Source organism: Mustela erminea, chromosome 18, assembly GCF_009829155.1.
Source record: "Mustela erminea isolate mMusErm1 chromosome 18, mMusErm1.Pri, whole genome shotgun sequence".
Lineage (NCBI taxonomy): Eukaryota > Metazoa > Chordata > Mammalia > Carnivora > Mustelidae > Mustela > Mustela erminea.
This window is the reverse complement of record NC_045631.1, coordinates 21867319-21885501: the sequence shown is the minus strand read 5'-3', so window position 1 is coordinate 21885501 and position 18183 is coordinate 21867319. Positions and strand designations below refer to the sequence as shown.

Here is an 18183-nt window from a genome sequence, read left to right as displayed (position 1 = left end):
GGCGGTGCCAGGCAGTGTAGGGTCACATGACGCAGGCCACCTCCCTGAGTGGGTGGAGACTCGTGGCGGCTGAGGTGCAGCCGCCATCTTGTTGGTTTAAGTTGTCCCGGGCCTCGTTGCTTGTGTTTGCTGATCCTTCCGGTTCTTTTGTGAGAGAGCTGGCTACGGAGGTACGCCGAGACACTCGTAATTGAAGGGGGGGGGGGGGGGGGGGGGGGACTGAAAGAATTATTATTGTAATTAAGGACAGACTACAAATAAAAAATACTGAAAGAACGCCCAACTTTTCATTGTCTCATTGCTCGAATTAATCCTTCCTGTAGTAAGTGTTGGGCGTTTGCTTGTCACATATTTTGTTAAAAAAGTGTCAGTCTCTGCCTTGTAATTCACAGATGGGTGACAAGGTGCTGCAGACCTCCGGAGGGGAGCACTAACAAGGGTCTTAGCGGTCATTGGGGTGTCAAGAAAGGTTTTCTGAAGGCTCCGTGGGAGCAAGGGAAGTGGAAGAGAGAGAGTCTCTTTGAAGGAGCAAAAAGCGCAAGTCTTTGAGCCTGAGCGCCTGAAATACGCTGATGGTGTTGGGGCTGGAGCTCCTAGTGATGGGGCTGGTTGGTGGCAAGAGAATCCTAGGGAGGAGGGAAAAAGAAGGAATCTAGGCTGGAAGGGAAGAAGGAAAACCGTGTTCACAGCACAATGTTACGGGTTGAACTGTGTCTTTGTGTGTCCCCCCACCCCCACCCCACGCAGTCACCCTCAAAGAAAAAGTAAGTCCTAACCCTCAGTACCTCCGAAGGAGACTTTGAGCGGTGCGCAAGCTGACGCTCTAGTAGAGGAAACAGACAAATGCATAATGTCAGGAGTGATTCAGTGCACTGGAAAAGAACTAAAACAATATTAGGGGACATGATAGAGACCTGCTGGGATGACAGGAGAGGTTTGTGTGGGATGTGTTTTGTACAGGGCATTTTCCGTCTCAGGAGGGACATCTGTGCAGAAAACTGATAAGAAAAAGACATGCACATATCTGGGGGCATTCCAGACAGAAGCGCAAATTAAAAGACGGTTACACTGCGGGGGTCGGCGGGGGGAGGGGAGGATTGAAGTGTTTGAGAAACAGCAGGAAATGTGACCAGCACCGAGTGAGCAAGGGAGAGAGTGATAGGAAATGAAGTCACAGGGGGAGGTAGAGGCCAACCTATGAAGGCTTCTGCACATCAGTCAGAGCCTTTTTCTTTTTTCTTTTTTTTTTTTTAAGTTTTATTTACTTATTTGACAGCGAGCGAGCACAAGCAGGCGGAGTAGCAGGCCGAGGGAGAGGGAGAAGCAGGCTATTTGCTGCATAAGGAGCCTGATAGGGGACTCGATCCCAGGACCCTGGGATTATGACCTGAGCTGAAGGCAGTTGCTTAACCACCTGAGCCGCCCAGTGCCTTTTTCTTACAGTGGTTTCTAAGACTGAAGCTGGAGAAAACAATATAAAATAACAGGTAAGATTATAGATTGATCAGGGCGACTGAGTGGCTCAGTAGGTTACGCATCTGCCCTCCCTTCAGGTCATGATCCTAGGGTCCTGGATGGAGTGGGAGTCTGCCTTTATGCTCAGCAGTGAATCTGCTTCTCCCTCTCCCTCTGCCACTCCTCTGATTGTGCACTCCTCCACGTGCTCTCTCTCTCTTCAGCAAGTAAATAAATAAAATCTTTAAAAACAAAAGATATGGAAGAAAGAAAAAGAAGTCAGTAATGAGATTCCATTAAGATCATCTGTCTGCATTAGTTTCTTGTCAGTAATTACATTCTGCCCTTCTCATGTGCATGCCTTGTCTCCTTCAATTGTGTTGCCAGAATAAAAACTTAAATACTGGATTGTGTTTCTATATGTGCACATATTCTCATTCGGATTCATTCTTTTTAATGGGTGCATAGTCTTCTGGTATGTATGTGTATTAGTTTCCTATTGCTGCCATAACAAAATCACAAATTTAGTGGCTTAAATCAACGTAAGTTTATTATATGACAGCCCTGGAGATCAGAAGTCTGAAATGGCAGGCCTGCATTCCTTCTGCAGCCTCTAGGGAAGAATCACTTACTGCCTTTTCTAGCCTCTAAAGGATACACAAATTCCTGGCTTGTGGTCCCAAATCACTTCAGTCTCTCTACATCACAACTGCCTCCTCCTCTCTGATTTCCCTCCTCCTTACAGAGACTCTTATGGTTACACTGGGCCTACTTGGATAATCCGAGATAATTGTCCCATTTCAAGTTCCTTAATATAATCACACCTGCAGACTCGTTTTGCTATGCGAGGTAACATATTCTCAGATTCCAGAGATTAGGATGTGGACATGCTGGCAGGGTGTGTGTGTGCGCGCGCGCGTGTGTGTGTGTGTGTGTGTGTGTGATTATTCTGCCTACCAGTGCATATACCAAAATTTATATCAGTACTCTATTGACCAACATTCAGATTATCTAGTTTTTCATTTTAAACCACGTTGCAAGGAATATTTTTGGACTTGTATTTTCACACTTACATAAATGTATCCATTTGATGAGATCCTGGTGTTGCACCGATAGCCAAAGGGTATGTGAATTTAAAATACTGATAGAGGGGCGCCTGAGTGGCTCAGTGGGTTGAAGCCTCTGCTTTCGGCTCCAGTCGTGGTCCCGGAGTTCTGGGATCAAGCCCCTCATTGGGCTCTCTGCTCAGTGGGGGGCCTGCTTCTCGCCCCCCCCCCCCGCCTGCCTCTGCCTACTTGTAATCTCTGTCAAATAAATAAAATCCTAAAAAAAATTTTTTTTAATATTGACAGAAAAAAAATGAAATATTGATAGACATTTTCAAATTCCTTTCTAAATCATGTATATTGGGGCATCCGGCTGGCTCAGTTGGTAGAGCATGCAACTTTTTTTTTTTTCTTTTTTTGACAGACAGAGATCACAAGTAGGCAGAGAGGCAGGCAGAGAGGGTGGGGGGGAAGCAGGCTCCCTGCTGGGCAGAGAGCTGGATGCAGGGCTCAATCCCAGGACCCTGAGATCAGGACCAACAGCAGCCAAAAGCAGAGAGGCCTTAACCCACTGAGCCACCCAGGTGTCCCGAGCATTCAACTATTAAATCTCAGGGTTATGAGTTCAATCCCCATGTTGGATGTAGAGATTACTTTAAAAAATAAAGTCTGAAAAAAATAAACGAAATAAAATTAACCATGTGTATTAATTTTATTCCTATCAACAGCTTAGGAGAATGCTTCTTTACATAGCTCAGCACAAGGTATTTCAAATCCCTGCTAATCTGCCAGGTGAAAAGCAGTACAATATGTCACCAATTTCATTTGAAATTGAACAGCTTAGGGGCACCTGGTGGCTCAGTGGGTTAAGCCTCTGCCTTCGGCTCAGGTCATGGTCCCAAGGTCCTGGGATGGAGCCCCGCATCGGGCTCTCTGCTCAGCGGGAAGCCTGCTTCCTCCTCTCTCTCTGCCTGCCTCTCTGCCTACTTGTGATCTGTCAAATAAATAAATAAAATCTTTTAAAAAAATAAAAAGAGGGTGCCTGGGTGGCTCAGTGGGTTAAGCCGCTGCCTTCGGCTCAGGTCATGATCTCAGGGTCCTGGGATCGAGTCCCGCATCGGGCTCTCTGCTCGGCAGGGAGCCTGCTTCCTCCTCTCTCTCTCTCTGCCTGCCTCTCTGCCTACTTGTGATCTCTCTCTGTCAAATGAATAAATAAAATCTTTAAAAAAAAATAAAAAATAAAAAAATAAAAATAAATAAAAATAAATTGAACAGTTTATTTGCTTATATACTCATTTTTATATCTTCTATGAACTGCCTATTGTCTTTCTTTTTATTGACAAATGACAGGCCTTCATCTATTATATATATATATATGTTGCAAATATTTTTCCTGGGTGGTCATTTGTGTTTTGACTTCAGGTGGCACAGAAGTTTCGTTTTTACCTAAAAGATTTTTCTTTTTCCATGTGGTTTCTAAGTGTTTTAAATATTTAGAGAGGCCTTTTTCAAGACTCTTCAAAGTTCTCCCATGTTCTTACCTGGAAGTGGGCATTTTAAAGTCATATCATTTGGGGCACCCAGGTAGCTCAGTCAGTTTGGCCTCTGACTCTTGATTTTGGCTCAAGTCATGATCTTGGGGTCCTAGGGTCAACCCAGGGGTGAGGCTCCCCACTGGGCAGGGAGTCCCGGCTTGTCTCCCTCTCCCTCAGTCCCTCTCTCTGCCTGTGCGTGCTCTCACAGAAGGAAAGCACAAGCAGGAGGAAGGGCAAGCAGAGAGAGAGGGAGAAGCAAGCTCTCCGCAAGGCAGGGAAGCAGATGAGGGGCTCAAAATCCCAGCATCCTGGGATCGTGACCTGAGCCGAAGGCAGACAGGCGCCCAACCCTCTAAGCCACCCAGGCGTCCCTAAAAATAAATTTTCTATCTTTTATCAATCTGGTGCACATGAGTACGTGTCCACGCACTTGAAGGGTAGTCGGAGGGCCCATTCATCTCTTCCCAGGTGGCTAGCTAATTGTACTATGTTTATTACGTCTCCTGGACGTCTTAGACGATAGCCAGAGGAGAAAAGAGAGTCAAAAGAGAAACGGTGAAAGAGTCGCGGGAGGTAATTCCGCACGCGGACTAGCCCCTGCGGGGAGTAAAGCGCCCCCGCCCCGGGCCGCCAGCTTCCCCGCCTGCGACTCCGGGAAACCGGCGGAACGCAGGTGCACGAAGGCTTGGAGCCGCACGAGCCCGGCCTGGGAGGACTGTACGGCAGCGGGGGAGCGGTTTGGCGGGAACACAGGGCCGCTCGGAGGCCGCCGCCGCAGCCGCCGCCGCGATGCTCCCCTCCTTGCAGGAATCTCTGGATGGGGATGAAAAGGAGCTAGAGAGCAGCGAGGAGGGAGGCTCCGCGGAGGAGCGGAGACTCGAGCCGCCACCCAGCAGCCACTATTGTCTCTACAGCTACCGCGGAAGCAGGTGCAGCACCCAGCGTCCCTGGGGTCCCGTCCTGGCCCTGCCACCGGGCCCCGCATCCCAACCCTGCGCCCCGGCCCCGCATCCCAACCCCGGTAGCTCGCAAAGACCTTCCCCTCGCCCAGCTGTATAGTCTCTGGCCCTAAGGGCCCCCTAACCTCACGCCGTTCTTAAGGGCCACCGGCCTGGACTTTGCCCCTCCTAAGCCTCTGCGCTCCAGCTGTCCCTCTCGACTTCTCATCCCCTTCCTGTCGCCCCTGCCCTTGTTGGGCGCAGCGCCTCGCCCACTCATTAATGTCAGTTTCCACCCCGTCCTCCTTGTCAGTACCGCCCCACTTTCTCCCATTAACCCCACGCATCCACACTTCCACCCCACCCTCTGATTGCCCTCTGTTCCCGCTGCCCCCTTTTCCTCGGTCGGGGCAGACATTCCTGGAGCTCTCTTGGCCCTGGAAAGTCTGGTTTTTAGAGGAAATTCCCTCGACTCTTGTGAATGTTTAATTTAGCCTTTCTTCCACCCCTTAGACGGCCTGGAGAGAGAAGGGGCTCTTGTCCGCACCGTTGCATGGGTTCTCCCTGTCATTAGGGTAGGCAGTGGAGGATCGACGCCCTTCTAACCTGCAGCATTTTCAGTGGACTGTACCCTCTCACCCTGCTTGCCGGCGGGGAGGGGGCCATACCGCGCTTGAGTTAGAGCCCATAACTCATAGCGGCATTGCTTTTGTGATGTGCAGATCGGCGCAACAGCGAGGGGACAGTGACGAGGGAAGCGCAAGCGGCACAAATGCAGAAACGCCCTCTGGTGATGATTTCAGGTAAAAACAGCTCGCCCCTAACCCACGTGTGTGCTTTGATCTTCTGTGCGTCTCAGTCTTGTAGATATTAGTGGGTACCTTATTTCCCTTCAGCTTTCCCCGACTCAAACCACCGAGCCCACCCGTCCCCTAGGAACTGCATCTGGATTTCCTCCTTCCTTCACTCACTCAAGGCTGGGCAGATCCAAATACCCGTAGGGCCCCTGGTGATGAGCCAGAAGCAGTCGATCTTGATTGGAACTGCATTAAATATTCAACGTCATATGAGTGTAAAGAAATCTAAAATGCTCCTTTTCCCTGCCTTCAGTTTTCTTTCAGAGCTGCGTTGCTACACACTGGAATGTGAACTCCAGGACAGCAGAGATTTTTGTCTCTTTGGTACATTGATGTCTCCCTACCTGGCACCCTGAGAGATAACTAGGGGAGACGTTTAGTATATATTTAGTAAATGAATGAATGAATCTTAGCACTTGATGCTAAGTAGGGTATAATACAACAATATGTCCACTGACTGGATGACGGATGATTTAAGGAATTTTTTAGGTGTCTTAATAGTGTGATGGTAACGTGAAAAGGAGGTAAGGTCAGGGCTGATTAGGGGTCCCGGTAGAGTCATAATACTAGAGAGAATGAGCTGGGAAGATAGGACTACTTTAAACTGTTTGAGGAGGTAGATCATACTTGGGGACATACACATCTAGAAGCCTCCCCAACAGGAGTCCTATAAAAAGCTTTGTCAAACCCTTAAAGAGATTCTGGCTGTTAGTCATATTCTGACTTACGAGGTGTGAATGTATAGTCCACTGATAAGGAATGTGTGTCTCTCATTTGTCAAGCCTCTCCTTGGTGGATACTAATCTGCCATCGGAAGTGGAACCAGAGCTGCGCAGTTTCATTGCTAAGCGTCTTTCTAAGGGAGCAGTCTTTGAAGGGCTGGGTAATGTTGCATCTGTGGAGCTGAGGTAAGTGTAAAATGTGCTGTGTCTGGAATTTTTAATCTGAGCTGAATATGAGAAGGAAGGAGAAATTGCAAAAGATCAGGTCCTACTAGGCTTGTAAAGCTAGGCCCAGCCGAGCTGGGTCTCACACACACATTTGTGGAATGGAATTTGGTGAACGGCAGATTCTGCCACCTAAGCGTACTTATTTAGTCTTGTACTTGGGACAATAAGTTCATTACCAAAACTAAAAGTGCATACTTTACAGTTGGTAAAGTGCTTTCACAAACTTTGATGTCATTCTCTCTACAAAGGGGCCATAGAGCAGATACTCTTACTTCCATTTTTAGATGGGCAAATAAATGAGAAGACATGAAGGTTAAAAAAAAAAAAAAAGACATTAAGGTCACAAAGCTGGTCACATTGATGGAGTTCAGGCTTAGTCATAGGAGTCCTCCATTCACTTCAGCCATCTTTCCATCATACCCCTTGATTGTAGTTCACTTTAGAAGTATGGTTTTGCCACCAAGTCCCCTCAGGAGTATGAAGCCACAGCCAAAAGATAAAGCCCCAGGATTAACATGTCATATCTGCTTGGAGCTTCAGTGATCTGTGAAGCTTCGGGGGAGAAAGAGAACATGCTTATATTTATGTTAAACGTGGATATACTATGAATGAGAATAAGACTTGCACGAGTTTTTTACGTAAGAGAGGAGAACTCAAAGAAATGGCACTTTTGAAATTCCAGGTGCTGCTTTCGCTAAAGCCCATAATGGTACGTGTTAATTTTCCTCTGCTGTTTCAAGCAAACCAAGGAGAAGTCTAGGAGGTTCTGACCTAGTTTGCAATCTAACAGTATTGCCAAATGAAGATGACCAGGGTTTGGAGCAGTCCATAAAACTAGATGCACGAGGGGCACCTGGGAGGGTCAGTGGGTTAAAACTTCTGCCTTCGGCTCAGGTCATGATCCCAGAGTCCTGGAATCGAGCCCCACATCGGGCTCTCTGCTCAGCGGGGAGCCTGCTTCCTTCTCTCTCTCTGCCTGCCTCTCTGCCTACTTGTGCTGTCTGTCTGTCAAATAAATAAATAAATAAATAAATAAAATCTATAAATGGTGTTTTAAAAAAAAAACAAACAACTAGATGCACGAGTTAGCACAATAATACATTTCACTGTCTTGTCTTTTCTAGGATTCCAGAATCCCGGGTTGGTTGTTATTACTGTCTTTTCCAGCAAGAAAAACTGCTTCCTGAAGCAGCAACAGTGGACTGTGAACATAACGCTTCAGAGTATGTGGTCTGTTTTCTAGGAGGGTCTGAAAAAGGACTTGAGCTATATCCTTTCTTTGGTCTTCGAGGATATCAGGAAGGAAAACATGGGAAGCCAGGAGGAGGAGGATTACTCCCAACCTCCAAAGAGCTTTTCTACCCCTTCTCTATTTACTTCATTTCATACCTTCATACCGCCAGTTTGTCCTGGCATGTTTTAATTTACAGTTTGCATCATTTGAAAGATTTTATGTATCCTATTGAGAGATAAAACATTGTCCTGATGCACCCTTTATTGCTTCCTTAAGAACGTACTTTCAGGCTTGAACTGGACAAGTATATTCAAGGGCTGAAAAATGACATGAACCGTGAGGTAAGGGGATCGAAGATTTAATTGGTAATACTGAGAGGATAAACACAGTATAACTGCTCTACTTATTAAATCACACAGGTGTAGGGCACCTGGGTGGCTTAATGTGTTAAAGCCTCTGCCTTCGGCTCAGGTCATGGTCCCAGGGTCCTGGGATCAAGCCCTGCATCGGGCTCTCTTCTCAGTGGGGAGCCTGCTTCCAGCTTTCTCTGTCTGCCTCTCTGCCTACTTGTGATTTGCCTATCAAGTAAATAAATAAAATCTAAAATCACACAGGTGGACACAAAGACACCCCAATTCTAAAAATGTACTGCTTTGTGGGCTAATAGGAGGGTGCTGGTTAAGGGAAGCAGGGAACATAGTCCTGTAACTGCTCTAAGTTTCACAAGACTGCTTCTAATGTTTTGTATCCAGGAAAAATGGATTCCATTCAATTCAGGGTATGTGGTAACATGCCAAGTGAGAAAGAGGACGCTCTTTTCCTGATTTCTAGGCTCACATGACTTAGGTTCTGGTCAGAATTAATGTCCGCAAAGCCTCTGGCACCAAAGACATGCTATATAACGGTATAACTGTCCTTGAACCAACATCAAAGATTTGTAGAAAAGTTCCATTTTTTTTTAATTAGTCGATCTTTCGCAAACTAGTCACATCCATATTGATTAAATTATCCATACCTTTTTAAAAAACTACACATTCAGCGTGTAGTAGTTGTTAAGTCGTAACTCTTCTAACTTTACTACCCATTACATGTGGTATCAATTCCTTTTACTTGTCATGTGCTTACAAGATTCTGTGGGAGAAAAAAGGCTAGCATAGGAGTGTGCCAGGGAAATGAGTCGAGGGGGAGCTGCTCTCCCAGAGTAGAGCTCTCCTACTAGTCCCCAGTGAGCTGTATAGCCTAGAAAGCCAGGTGTGCTCATGGCAGCAATCGTGGCAGCATGTCTGACAGCTGGAGTGGGCTGGAGTGCTTTGATGAATTAGGGTGTGTCCTTCTCTGATCCTATTGGAATGTGAGTGAGCTGTCTCCTTCAGCCATTTAGCAGGTCCCCTCTAAGCTCGTGCATGGGTGTTTCAGGCACTACCAAGGGCTGGGGTGATAGAGATTATTAAAAGAATATCTCCTTGGGCACCTGGCTGGCTCAGTTGATAGAGCATGCAATTATTGATCTCAGGGTTATGAGTTTGATGCCCCCCTTGAGTGTAGAGATCACTTAAAAAGAAAATCTTAAAAAATATATATATATCTCCAGGGCACCTGGGTGGTTCACTGGGTTAAGCCTCTGCCTTCGGCTCAGGTCATGATCCCAGGGTCTTGGGATCTAGTCCCACATCCTCCTCTCTCTCTGCCTGCCTCTCTTGTGATCTCTGTCTGTCAAATAAATAAATAAAATCTTTAAAAAAAAAATCTCAAGAATATCAAGAAGAAAATGTTAAGTCTACTAAAATGAATGCTTATATTAAAGGCGATGACATTCTTTCTTGATCTAGGAAAGCGGCCTGGAGAACCACATAAAATCCTACCTGAGCAGCTGGTTTGAGGATGTTGTATGCCCAATCCAAAGGGTGGTTCTTCTCTTTCAGGAGAAGCTTACCTTTCTGCTACATGCTGTAAGTATCGCCTAAACAAAAGCATTTCTTTAATAGAGAGTCACTTTGGCAGAGTTTGGATTAAAGACATACTCACTTTCTCTCAACACTCTGAACACCTGAACATACACACACTCCCCCTCGCCGCTGAATATTCATTCAAACTATGCTTGTAATCAGAATAGACCACGTTCTGTTTACTGAGATCTAGAAAGTTCCATTACTCAGGTGGAATTGCAAATACTAAATCTTCCCAATAGGGTAAAACATTATTATTATTTTTTTAAAGTAGGCTCCATGCCCAGCTTGAGCAGGGCTTGAACTCATAACCCTGAGAGCAAGACCTGAATTGAGATCAAGAGTCTGACCCTTAACCAACTGAGCCAGCCAGGTGCCCCTAGGATAAAACATTTTAAAATAATACTTTTGAAGTGATCTGGGAGAGGCGTAATTTCCAAAACAATTTGAGAAAGAAAACAAAAACCCAAAGTGAATTTTAACTATATAAAAAGTCCAGAGAGGAGTGTCTGGCAGGCTTAGTCAGTAAACCATGCAACTCTTGATCTTGGGGTCGTAAGTGCAAGCCACACATTGTGGGTAGAGATTACTTAAAAAAAGGTCCGGATAAAAAATGAAAAATTCACAAAATATCCAGACAATGGGGGAAGGCTAGAGTACATGGACAGGTTTTTATTCAAATATGTGGTGGGTAAATTCAGATGCAACTGGAAGGTCCCATGAGACCAGGGTGATAAAGCCAGGTTTTAGGCTGTCGTTGGGCAGCCACCGAACAAGGCTCTGGAGAGCACTGGGTAGTGCCCGTCAAGAATGTTCCAGTGTGGTTCTGATTGGGGAAGCTGACTTTTACTGTCGAGTAGCTGCTCCATAAGGAAAAGTAGAATCCTGTATCAATTAGGCTTTATTTTTCTCCCATAGGCTCTGAGTTATACTCCTGTTGAAGTTAAAGAATCAGATGAAAAGACAAAGAGAGACATTAACAGGTAAAGAAGAGTTTTGTAATGGGGCGCCTGGGTGGCTCAGTGGGCTAAAGCCTCTGCCTTCAGCTCAGGTCATGATCCCAGGGTCCTGGGATCGAGCCCTGCATCGGGCTCTCTGCTGGGCAGGGAGCCTATTTCCTCCTCTCTCCCTCACTGCCTCTCTCCCTGACTGTGATCTCTGTCTGTCAAATAAATAAAATCTTTAAAAAAAAAAAAAGGCTTTGTAAGGAGGGAACCTTCTTCACTGCAAGCCTGATAGTACATGTTCAAACCTCCCACCCACTGCAGAATGAATTTGTTTTCTCCTTCCTACCCTGCAATACTTTGTGTGGAAAAGAACTTGTTTATGCGGCAGGTTTCTGAGTGTGGCCAGTCTTCAAGGCCTTATTCATGAAGGCACCATGACGTCTTTGTGCATGGCCATGACCGAGGAGCCACATAAACCTGTGGTCATCGATTGCAGCGGCTCCCAGCCTCAGTTCTACAATGCAGGTGAGCCACAGCCCAAGGCAGCCTTCCTGGTGGGAGCCTATTTTTGCCCTGAGAACACATCATACAGATTTATCCCCCTTGCCTTGTACACTTGTACCTGTTTATCTCACACTCACCAAAAACAGTTATCAATTCTAGAACCACAGAAATCCCATCATGCCTAGCAGTTCCACTCCTATGTATATAGAGAAGCTCTTGTATGTGTATGTAAGGAGGCAAGTACAGAAATATTCAGAAAGGCATTGTTTTAAATAGCAAAGAATGGATGCAAATGTCTATCATCAAGAAAACTGAAAAAGTGGGACGCCTGGGTGGCTCAGTGGGTTAAGCCTCTGCCTTTGGCTCAGGTCATGATCTCAGGGTCCTATCATCGAGTCCTACATCGGGCTCTCTGCTCGGCGGGGAGCCTGCTTCCCCCCGCCCCACTCCCTGCCTGCCTCTCTGCCTACTTGTGATCTCTGTCTGTCAAATAAATAAATAAAATCTTTAAAATTTAAAAAAAAAAAGAGGGCGCCTGGGTGGCTCAGTGGGTTAAGCCGCTGCCTTCGGCTCAGGTCATGATCTCGGGGTCCTGGGATCGAGTCCCGCGTCGGGCTCTCTGCTCAGCAGGGAGTCTGCTTCTCTCTCTCTCTCTCTCTGCCTGCCTCTCTGTCTACTTGTGATCTCTCTGTCCAATAAATAAATAAATAAATAAATCTTTTAAAAAAAAAAAAAAAGAAAAAAAGAAAACTGAAAAACTGTAGTCATACAGTGGAGTCCCATATAGCAGTGAAAATGCACAGACTAGCTCAGAAGCATACTATTTAGTCAAAGAGCCAGTAAAGAAAAACACATTAAGTTTAACCTATGTAAAGTAATACTATAAAGGCCTTAGAGATTTTTTTTAAAAAATTGACAAAAGTTGAAAGAAATATGTGGGAATGATAATCCTTTCTGATGGGAAAGGCAGGGGATATGATGGGGAAGACACAACTCAGGGCTTCAACCATTTGGTATTTCTTAGCCAGGTGGTAAATAGATTATTTTTTTAGACCATTAGAGAACTCTTAAATAATTCACTCTTAAGTGGGGCGCTTCGGTGGCTCAGTCGGTTGAACGTCTGACTCTTGATTTTGGCTCAGGTCATGATCTCAGGGTCATGAGATCAAGCCCTGTGTCCAGCTTCTTGCTCAGTGGGGAGTCTGCTTGAGATTCTCTTAGTCTCACTCCGCCCCTCCCCCCACTTGTATGTGCTTGTTCTTTCTCTCTGTCTCGCTCTCAAATAAATAATCTTTTAAAAAAAATACAGTGTAAATGTTTTTACCAAGAAAGAAAGAAAATCACAATAGATACATGTGGTGTACACCTGAAACTAATAAGTTGGATGTCAGTTACACCTCCATTAAAGATAAATAAGTAACAAATAGAAAATAAATGTCTTATGCTTTGTAAGGAAGGAACCTTTGTATTGGTAGAATTTCAGTTTTATTTATTTAATTTTTCTAAAATACTTCATAGGAAGCAACCGGTTTTGTGAGGAGTGGATGCAGGCTTTTTTGAATGGCACTGAAGGAGGTAACCCTTTTCTTTTTCGACAAGTACTGGAGAACTTTAAACTAAAGGTAATTAATTGGCTACGTGCCAAATGCCACATAACATTTTTGTCTCAATTTTCGTTAGTACTGATGACAGAGTAACAAATCTGCTTTACAGCTGTGATGTCTATTAAATAGGACATTCTCAAAACTAGAATTCCCAGAAGGCATTTACTTTATTTACTATATTTTCTAGGAGCTTCTGCTTATATTATCATTGCATTTCCAATTAATTGGGTTGAATGCTTGCTTGTATCTTGGGATTATCTTCTAATTTGTGATGTATCTTAGTTGGAAAGCACTGGTTCAATGCCTAAGGTTCAAAATTCTGATGGGGAGGAGTGTTGTTACTTTATTTAGGTGATTTTAAAGGTATTTAAGAAATTGTGTTCTCCCAAGGGCAAAGCATATTAGCCCTAAGAATGATGGAAATATTTAAAATAAAAGGCAAACATCTCAGCAACATATGTCAAGCTCTCAGCTGGATAGGATAGATTTTTCAGGCTTCATTATTATCTCACTAAACACGTATTTAACTGGGTAATTTTTTTCTAGGCCATACAAGACACAAATAATTTGAAGAGATTTATCCGACAGGCAGAAATGAATCATTATGCTTTGTTTAAATGTTACATGTTCCTAAAGAACTGTGGTAGTGGAGATATCCTTTTGAAGATTGTTAAAGTAGAACATGAAGAAATGCCTGAAGCCAAAAACGTGGTGGCTGTCCTTGAAGAATTTATGAAAGAAGCTCTCGCTCAAAGTTTTTGATCACATGTTTTAAGATAACTGTATTGTGAAGTTGCACCTTCAAGCCTTGGTGTTTGAAACTGCGGTCGTTGTAATTGTCCATAGGATTGCTAATTCAGACTATTTCAAACACATTCTAGATGTCTTCATTTTGTAATTTTAAAATTTAACTTACTTAGTCATAAAAATCCGAGGACCATTTTTCACTGAGCCTTAGATGTGTGTGTGTGTGTGTTAGAGTCGTGGCGTTTTAGCGCACTGCTGGCCCCATAAATTCCAGGCTTCAGGGGGTTGAGGCTCAGAAGTCTTGAAAGGTAATTTTGTGGCTTCTCTAAAGAGTTAGCTGCAGTATTTAGCAATTTTTCCTCCCAGAAAAATTGTCACACTCCTTTCTCCATGTACTATAGCTTCTTTAAAAAAAAAAAAAAAAATGTCCTCCTAGTCTCAGGACAGATTAGCGCTGTGACACCATTTCAGAGACAGATTTGTGCATCCTGTGGGTGCTTGGATAGATTTTCTTTTTTGTCTGATTATGGCATGGATGACAGAGCCAGCTTGGAAGACAATACACAAATCATGAGTGTGTAAGGCATTAAATTAGATGCATAAGCTTCAAGACAAAACATCATCTCTGACAGAAAGCTACTGCCAAAGTGGCCCCCAGCCCCTTTCTTCATTCATTTGTTCACAGCTACTTGCCAGGAGCCTATATTTTCTTTTCTCTTTTTCTGTCGAAAGTGCTGGAGTTTCCCAACAAGAGTGTTAAAAAAGAAACCAGGTACTTAAATTCTACAAGCAAACTGTAACAAAGAATGCAAACAGATTCTTCATATCAGAGTTACTCATTGATTTTAGGTTTTTCTGTGTATTTGTTACAAGCCTCATATTGTTTTACTCTGAATCAACTGAACGGGTCCTCAGCTAGAGCCATTTATAATTCCCAAGGAAGCCAGTTGTAGCTACACTCGTGATGGCAGTTTGTTCTGCAAAGCTCTTTAATAAATCCATTTGATAATGATTTTTGTTTAGAAGATCAGAAGTCTTATTCTCACTGCCCTCAGAATGCTCAGAGGAACACAAGCCCGTAAAAATCCTCTCCTAAACTCATACATAAGTGCTGAGTTTTAACTTTGAAAATGACTGACAATGGCCTATGCTTTCTCTTCTACAGAAGTCTGGGGACATGACTCACCAAGCCATTTCTTTTCCTTTAATGAGAAATACAATTCAGGATCTTCATAAAGGCTCTCATATGGTTTTAAATTTTAATAACTTGGATTGTAGGCAGTGTAGAAAACAAAATCCACATAGCATTTTTTATAGCATTAAATTCAGAATGACTATGGGAAATAAGCAATTCCAAGGCACTACACTTGAATCTGACTTTTTCTAATGTACTCGGTTGCTCATTTAGAAATCAATTTTTTAATAGACAACATTAGGACATCAACATTTGGAGTCAAAAAAACATATTTTTCATTTTCAAATTCACGTTTCATTCAACAGTCCGTGATGTAAATGGCATTTTAAGGTAAATGTATTACCTGCTTCAAGCCATTTCTGGATATAGTCAAAGTTTCATTAGCTATTCCTTACATGAACTTCTAAATATATATTTTGTGGTGCAGGCCACAGTACCCTGTGTTACCCTGTGTTACCATATAGTCTTTTTTTACAAGTCTGTGACAAACCATCACTATTGTAGGTGAGGAAAATGGTGACGTGGAATCAAGTATCCTGTTGGCCATGAGAAGAAACCCAAAGAGCTCATGACCAGAAACATGGACTGTATTCAAATTTTAATAAGCTAACGTATTAACTTTTAAAGTTTTAAAAAGGACTTGTTCAGGTGTGGAATACATTTATGTATTATTTGTGTGCTCTACACACAGGAAATATATGTTCGTCATGTTATCAAAAATGGCCTCAGTTTAATTGTAATTATATTTGTAACAATAATCATAATAATAATAAACCACTCTAGCTTCTCATCAAGAGTCATTTTTGTTTAACAAGCTCCATTCTCAAGTTGACATTTTTATGAAGGTGCGGCAAGTTTGGGGCGAGATCATACTTGTCACGCTAAGGAATCTGTTGAAGACAATCACATCCCCTCCTGGAATACACCTTTTGGCACCTGGCAGGAGGCGTCAGGCAGGGTGTGAGGGCAATTTCCATCACGATGTTTTATTCATTGTCCAGGGAAGTTACACACCTAGAACTCAATAACCCAAATCACTTCCCTTCACTCTCATTCATTATTAACCATGACACAACGCCTGTCCTTCACCAGAGACGCACTTAAACCAGATGCTAGGAAAGCCTGCAGGCATCCGGGAAACAAGACGAGGACCACGTTTTCCTAACCATGTGTCTTCTTAGTGATGGAGATCTACCCCCGCCCGCACACACCCTGGCATCAATGAAGTCCTTCTACCTGGAGGTGTAAGAGGGCAGCTCTAGTCCCGCAAGTGCTAAACTTCCTAAATGTGACCCAGACTTCAGATCATTCTGAGATGGCATAAATGCTAGATTTCGGAAGTCAGTGGTGATAGGGAGCGGCCATGAATTAATAGCTATGGATTTGCTTGAAAACTATTCTAGAAGGGCTGATAAAGCAGAGATCCTGTTAAGTGAGCACCAAATCAATGTTCCAACATCCGTTACTTTACTAATGCAGTGAGACTGGGTCCTGAAACGAACGCCCTGGCCCTTTCACAGGTTTAGTGCCCTAAAAGTCCCACACAAACAGCAGAGGGGTGAGAGCATGAACTTGGGAACCACAGTGCGAATCAATCTGTGCCACAAGGTACCCGTGAGTCACTACACTTCTCTAAGCCTGCCCCTCGTGTAAATATGGGCATACTGATACCATTTCACACCAAGTAGCCATGCACTAAATGAGGATCTTCCACAGAAAATGCCTTATGCAATGCCCAGCACATACTAAGTAATCCGTAAACTGTCTTTAGGGTTACCTATTCACTGTCTCACGAAGTTACCGGAGAAAGAGGCTCTGGTAGGAAGGAGGAAGCAGAAAAGTTAAGGGGGAAGTGATAGGAAGCCAAAGGCAAAGCTACTAAACAGCTTCTGGCTGTCCAGGGTGCTGGCATGTAAGTGCCCCAGCTACTGGAGCCTGGAACTGACTGGGAGGTGCACCAGGCCTCAGACAGGGCCCTGATTTTTCCCTCCAGGGACGTGAAGCAGGAATGAATTCTTTGACCTTGAGCCTGAGCTGTACTCTTAAGTTGGCTCTGGGATGCCTTCTGCAGCTTTTAGAACTGTTTTGCAATGACCTACAGGAAATCGATGTGACAACATTATGGGGAACAGCTCCCGTGCTCCGTGTAACAAGGTTGTTTAATCCCCCAATGAAATTTAACGGTTATGAATAGCAAACCCATGTATGCAGCCGTCGGTTTAGAAAAGCTGGGAAAAAACTTCACTTTCTCAGACTGTGTCCATTTGAAGCCCATTTGACTATTAAACTCACCAGGCATTTACGCCCCTCTTGTTCTCCTCTTCCATTTGCGAACTGTTCTTTTACCCTGAGAACCTTCCTATCCCTTCCTCAAGATCCTCAGGCGTTGACTGCCCCTCGAAAGACCTAAATAATAGACTATTGGGGTAGAGAAGGAAGTTCCTAGATATTTCAAAGATCATTCCAATGATAGTAGGATATTAATCTCCCGTTAGAATCTAGGTTAGAGGAGAAGAGCAAGACGGGGCGCCCAGCAGGACAGCAGGCAGAGAAGTTCCTGACCTGAAGCCATGGACCAGTTTCCTTATTCACACACCACCTCCCCCCCTCCACATTGTACACAAAATTGTCTATCCGCGCATTTTTAGGGCAAGAGAAAACACAGCTTCCATCAACCACTCAAAGAGTTCAGCAATTCAAGAATGGTTAAGAACCACTAAGCTAGGAACACCAGCGCCCTCACCGACTCCCAGAGCTGTGCTGTATGTCCATCAGAGGCCCAGCGCCACTGCTACCCACCGCCTCCCACCTCCCTGACCCAGACCGAGACAAAACAGGCTCCAGTGCTAGCCCTTCAGGCCACTTTCCGAGTCACCGTTGGCATTAAAAAAAAAAATCTTTAATGGAATCTGTGTTCAAATAATATGTTACAACAAAAATATACAGAATGTACACAATACAAAAATATTTAGAAACAAACATTGCAGCTTGTGTTTCCTTTTGTTTCCCACTTACTCAAGTCCTGGGGGTGGGGGGTGGGGCGGATATTCAATGTTGGGCACTGTTTTTTTAAGGCAGAGGAGTGTGGTGCTTTCTGGCCAGCCCTGGGAGCAGCATGAAGGACTCCAGGAAAGGGCTTCCGCTGCACCCGGGAATCTGCATTATTTGCAAACGAAATTGGACCCTGGGGGAATATCTGGGCTTGGTGAGCAATGACTCCCCTAA

The 18183-nt window shown here is 44.3% G+C and overlaps 1 protein-coding gene across 1 annotated transcript; it reads left to right on the top strand.

Annotated features, from left to right (window-relative positions):
* Positions 1-4609: 4609 nt before the first annotated feature.
* On the top strand, positions 4610-15748 carry C18H17orf75 (chromosome 18 C17orf75 homolog). The gene is made up of 10 exons (XM_032321585.1): positions 4610-4965; positions 5697-5777; positions 6614-6739; positions 7906-8049; positions 8299-8356; positions 9845-9964; positions 10880-10944; positions 11297-11433; positions 12931-13034; positions 13563-15748. Exons 1-10 carry the CDS (start codon positions 4826-4828, stop codon positions 13776-13778), a joined length of 1191 nt encoding a protein of 396 aa, XP_032177476.1. The 5' UTR covers positions 4610-4825; the 3' UTR covers positions 13779-15748.
* The last annotated feature ends 2435 nt before the right edge of the window (positions 15749-18183 follow it).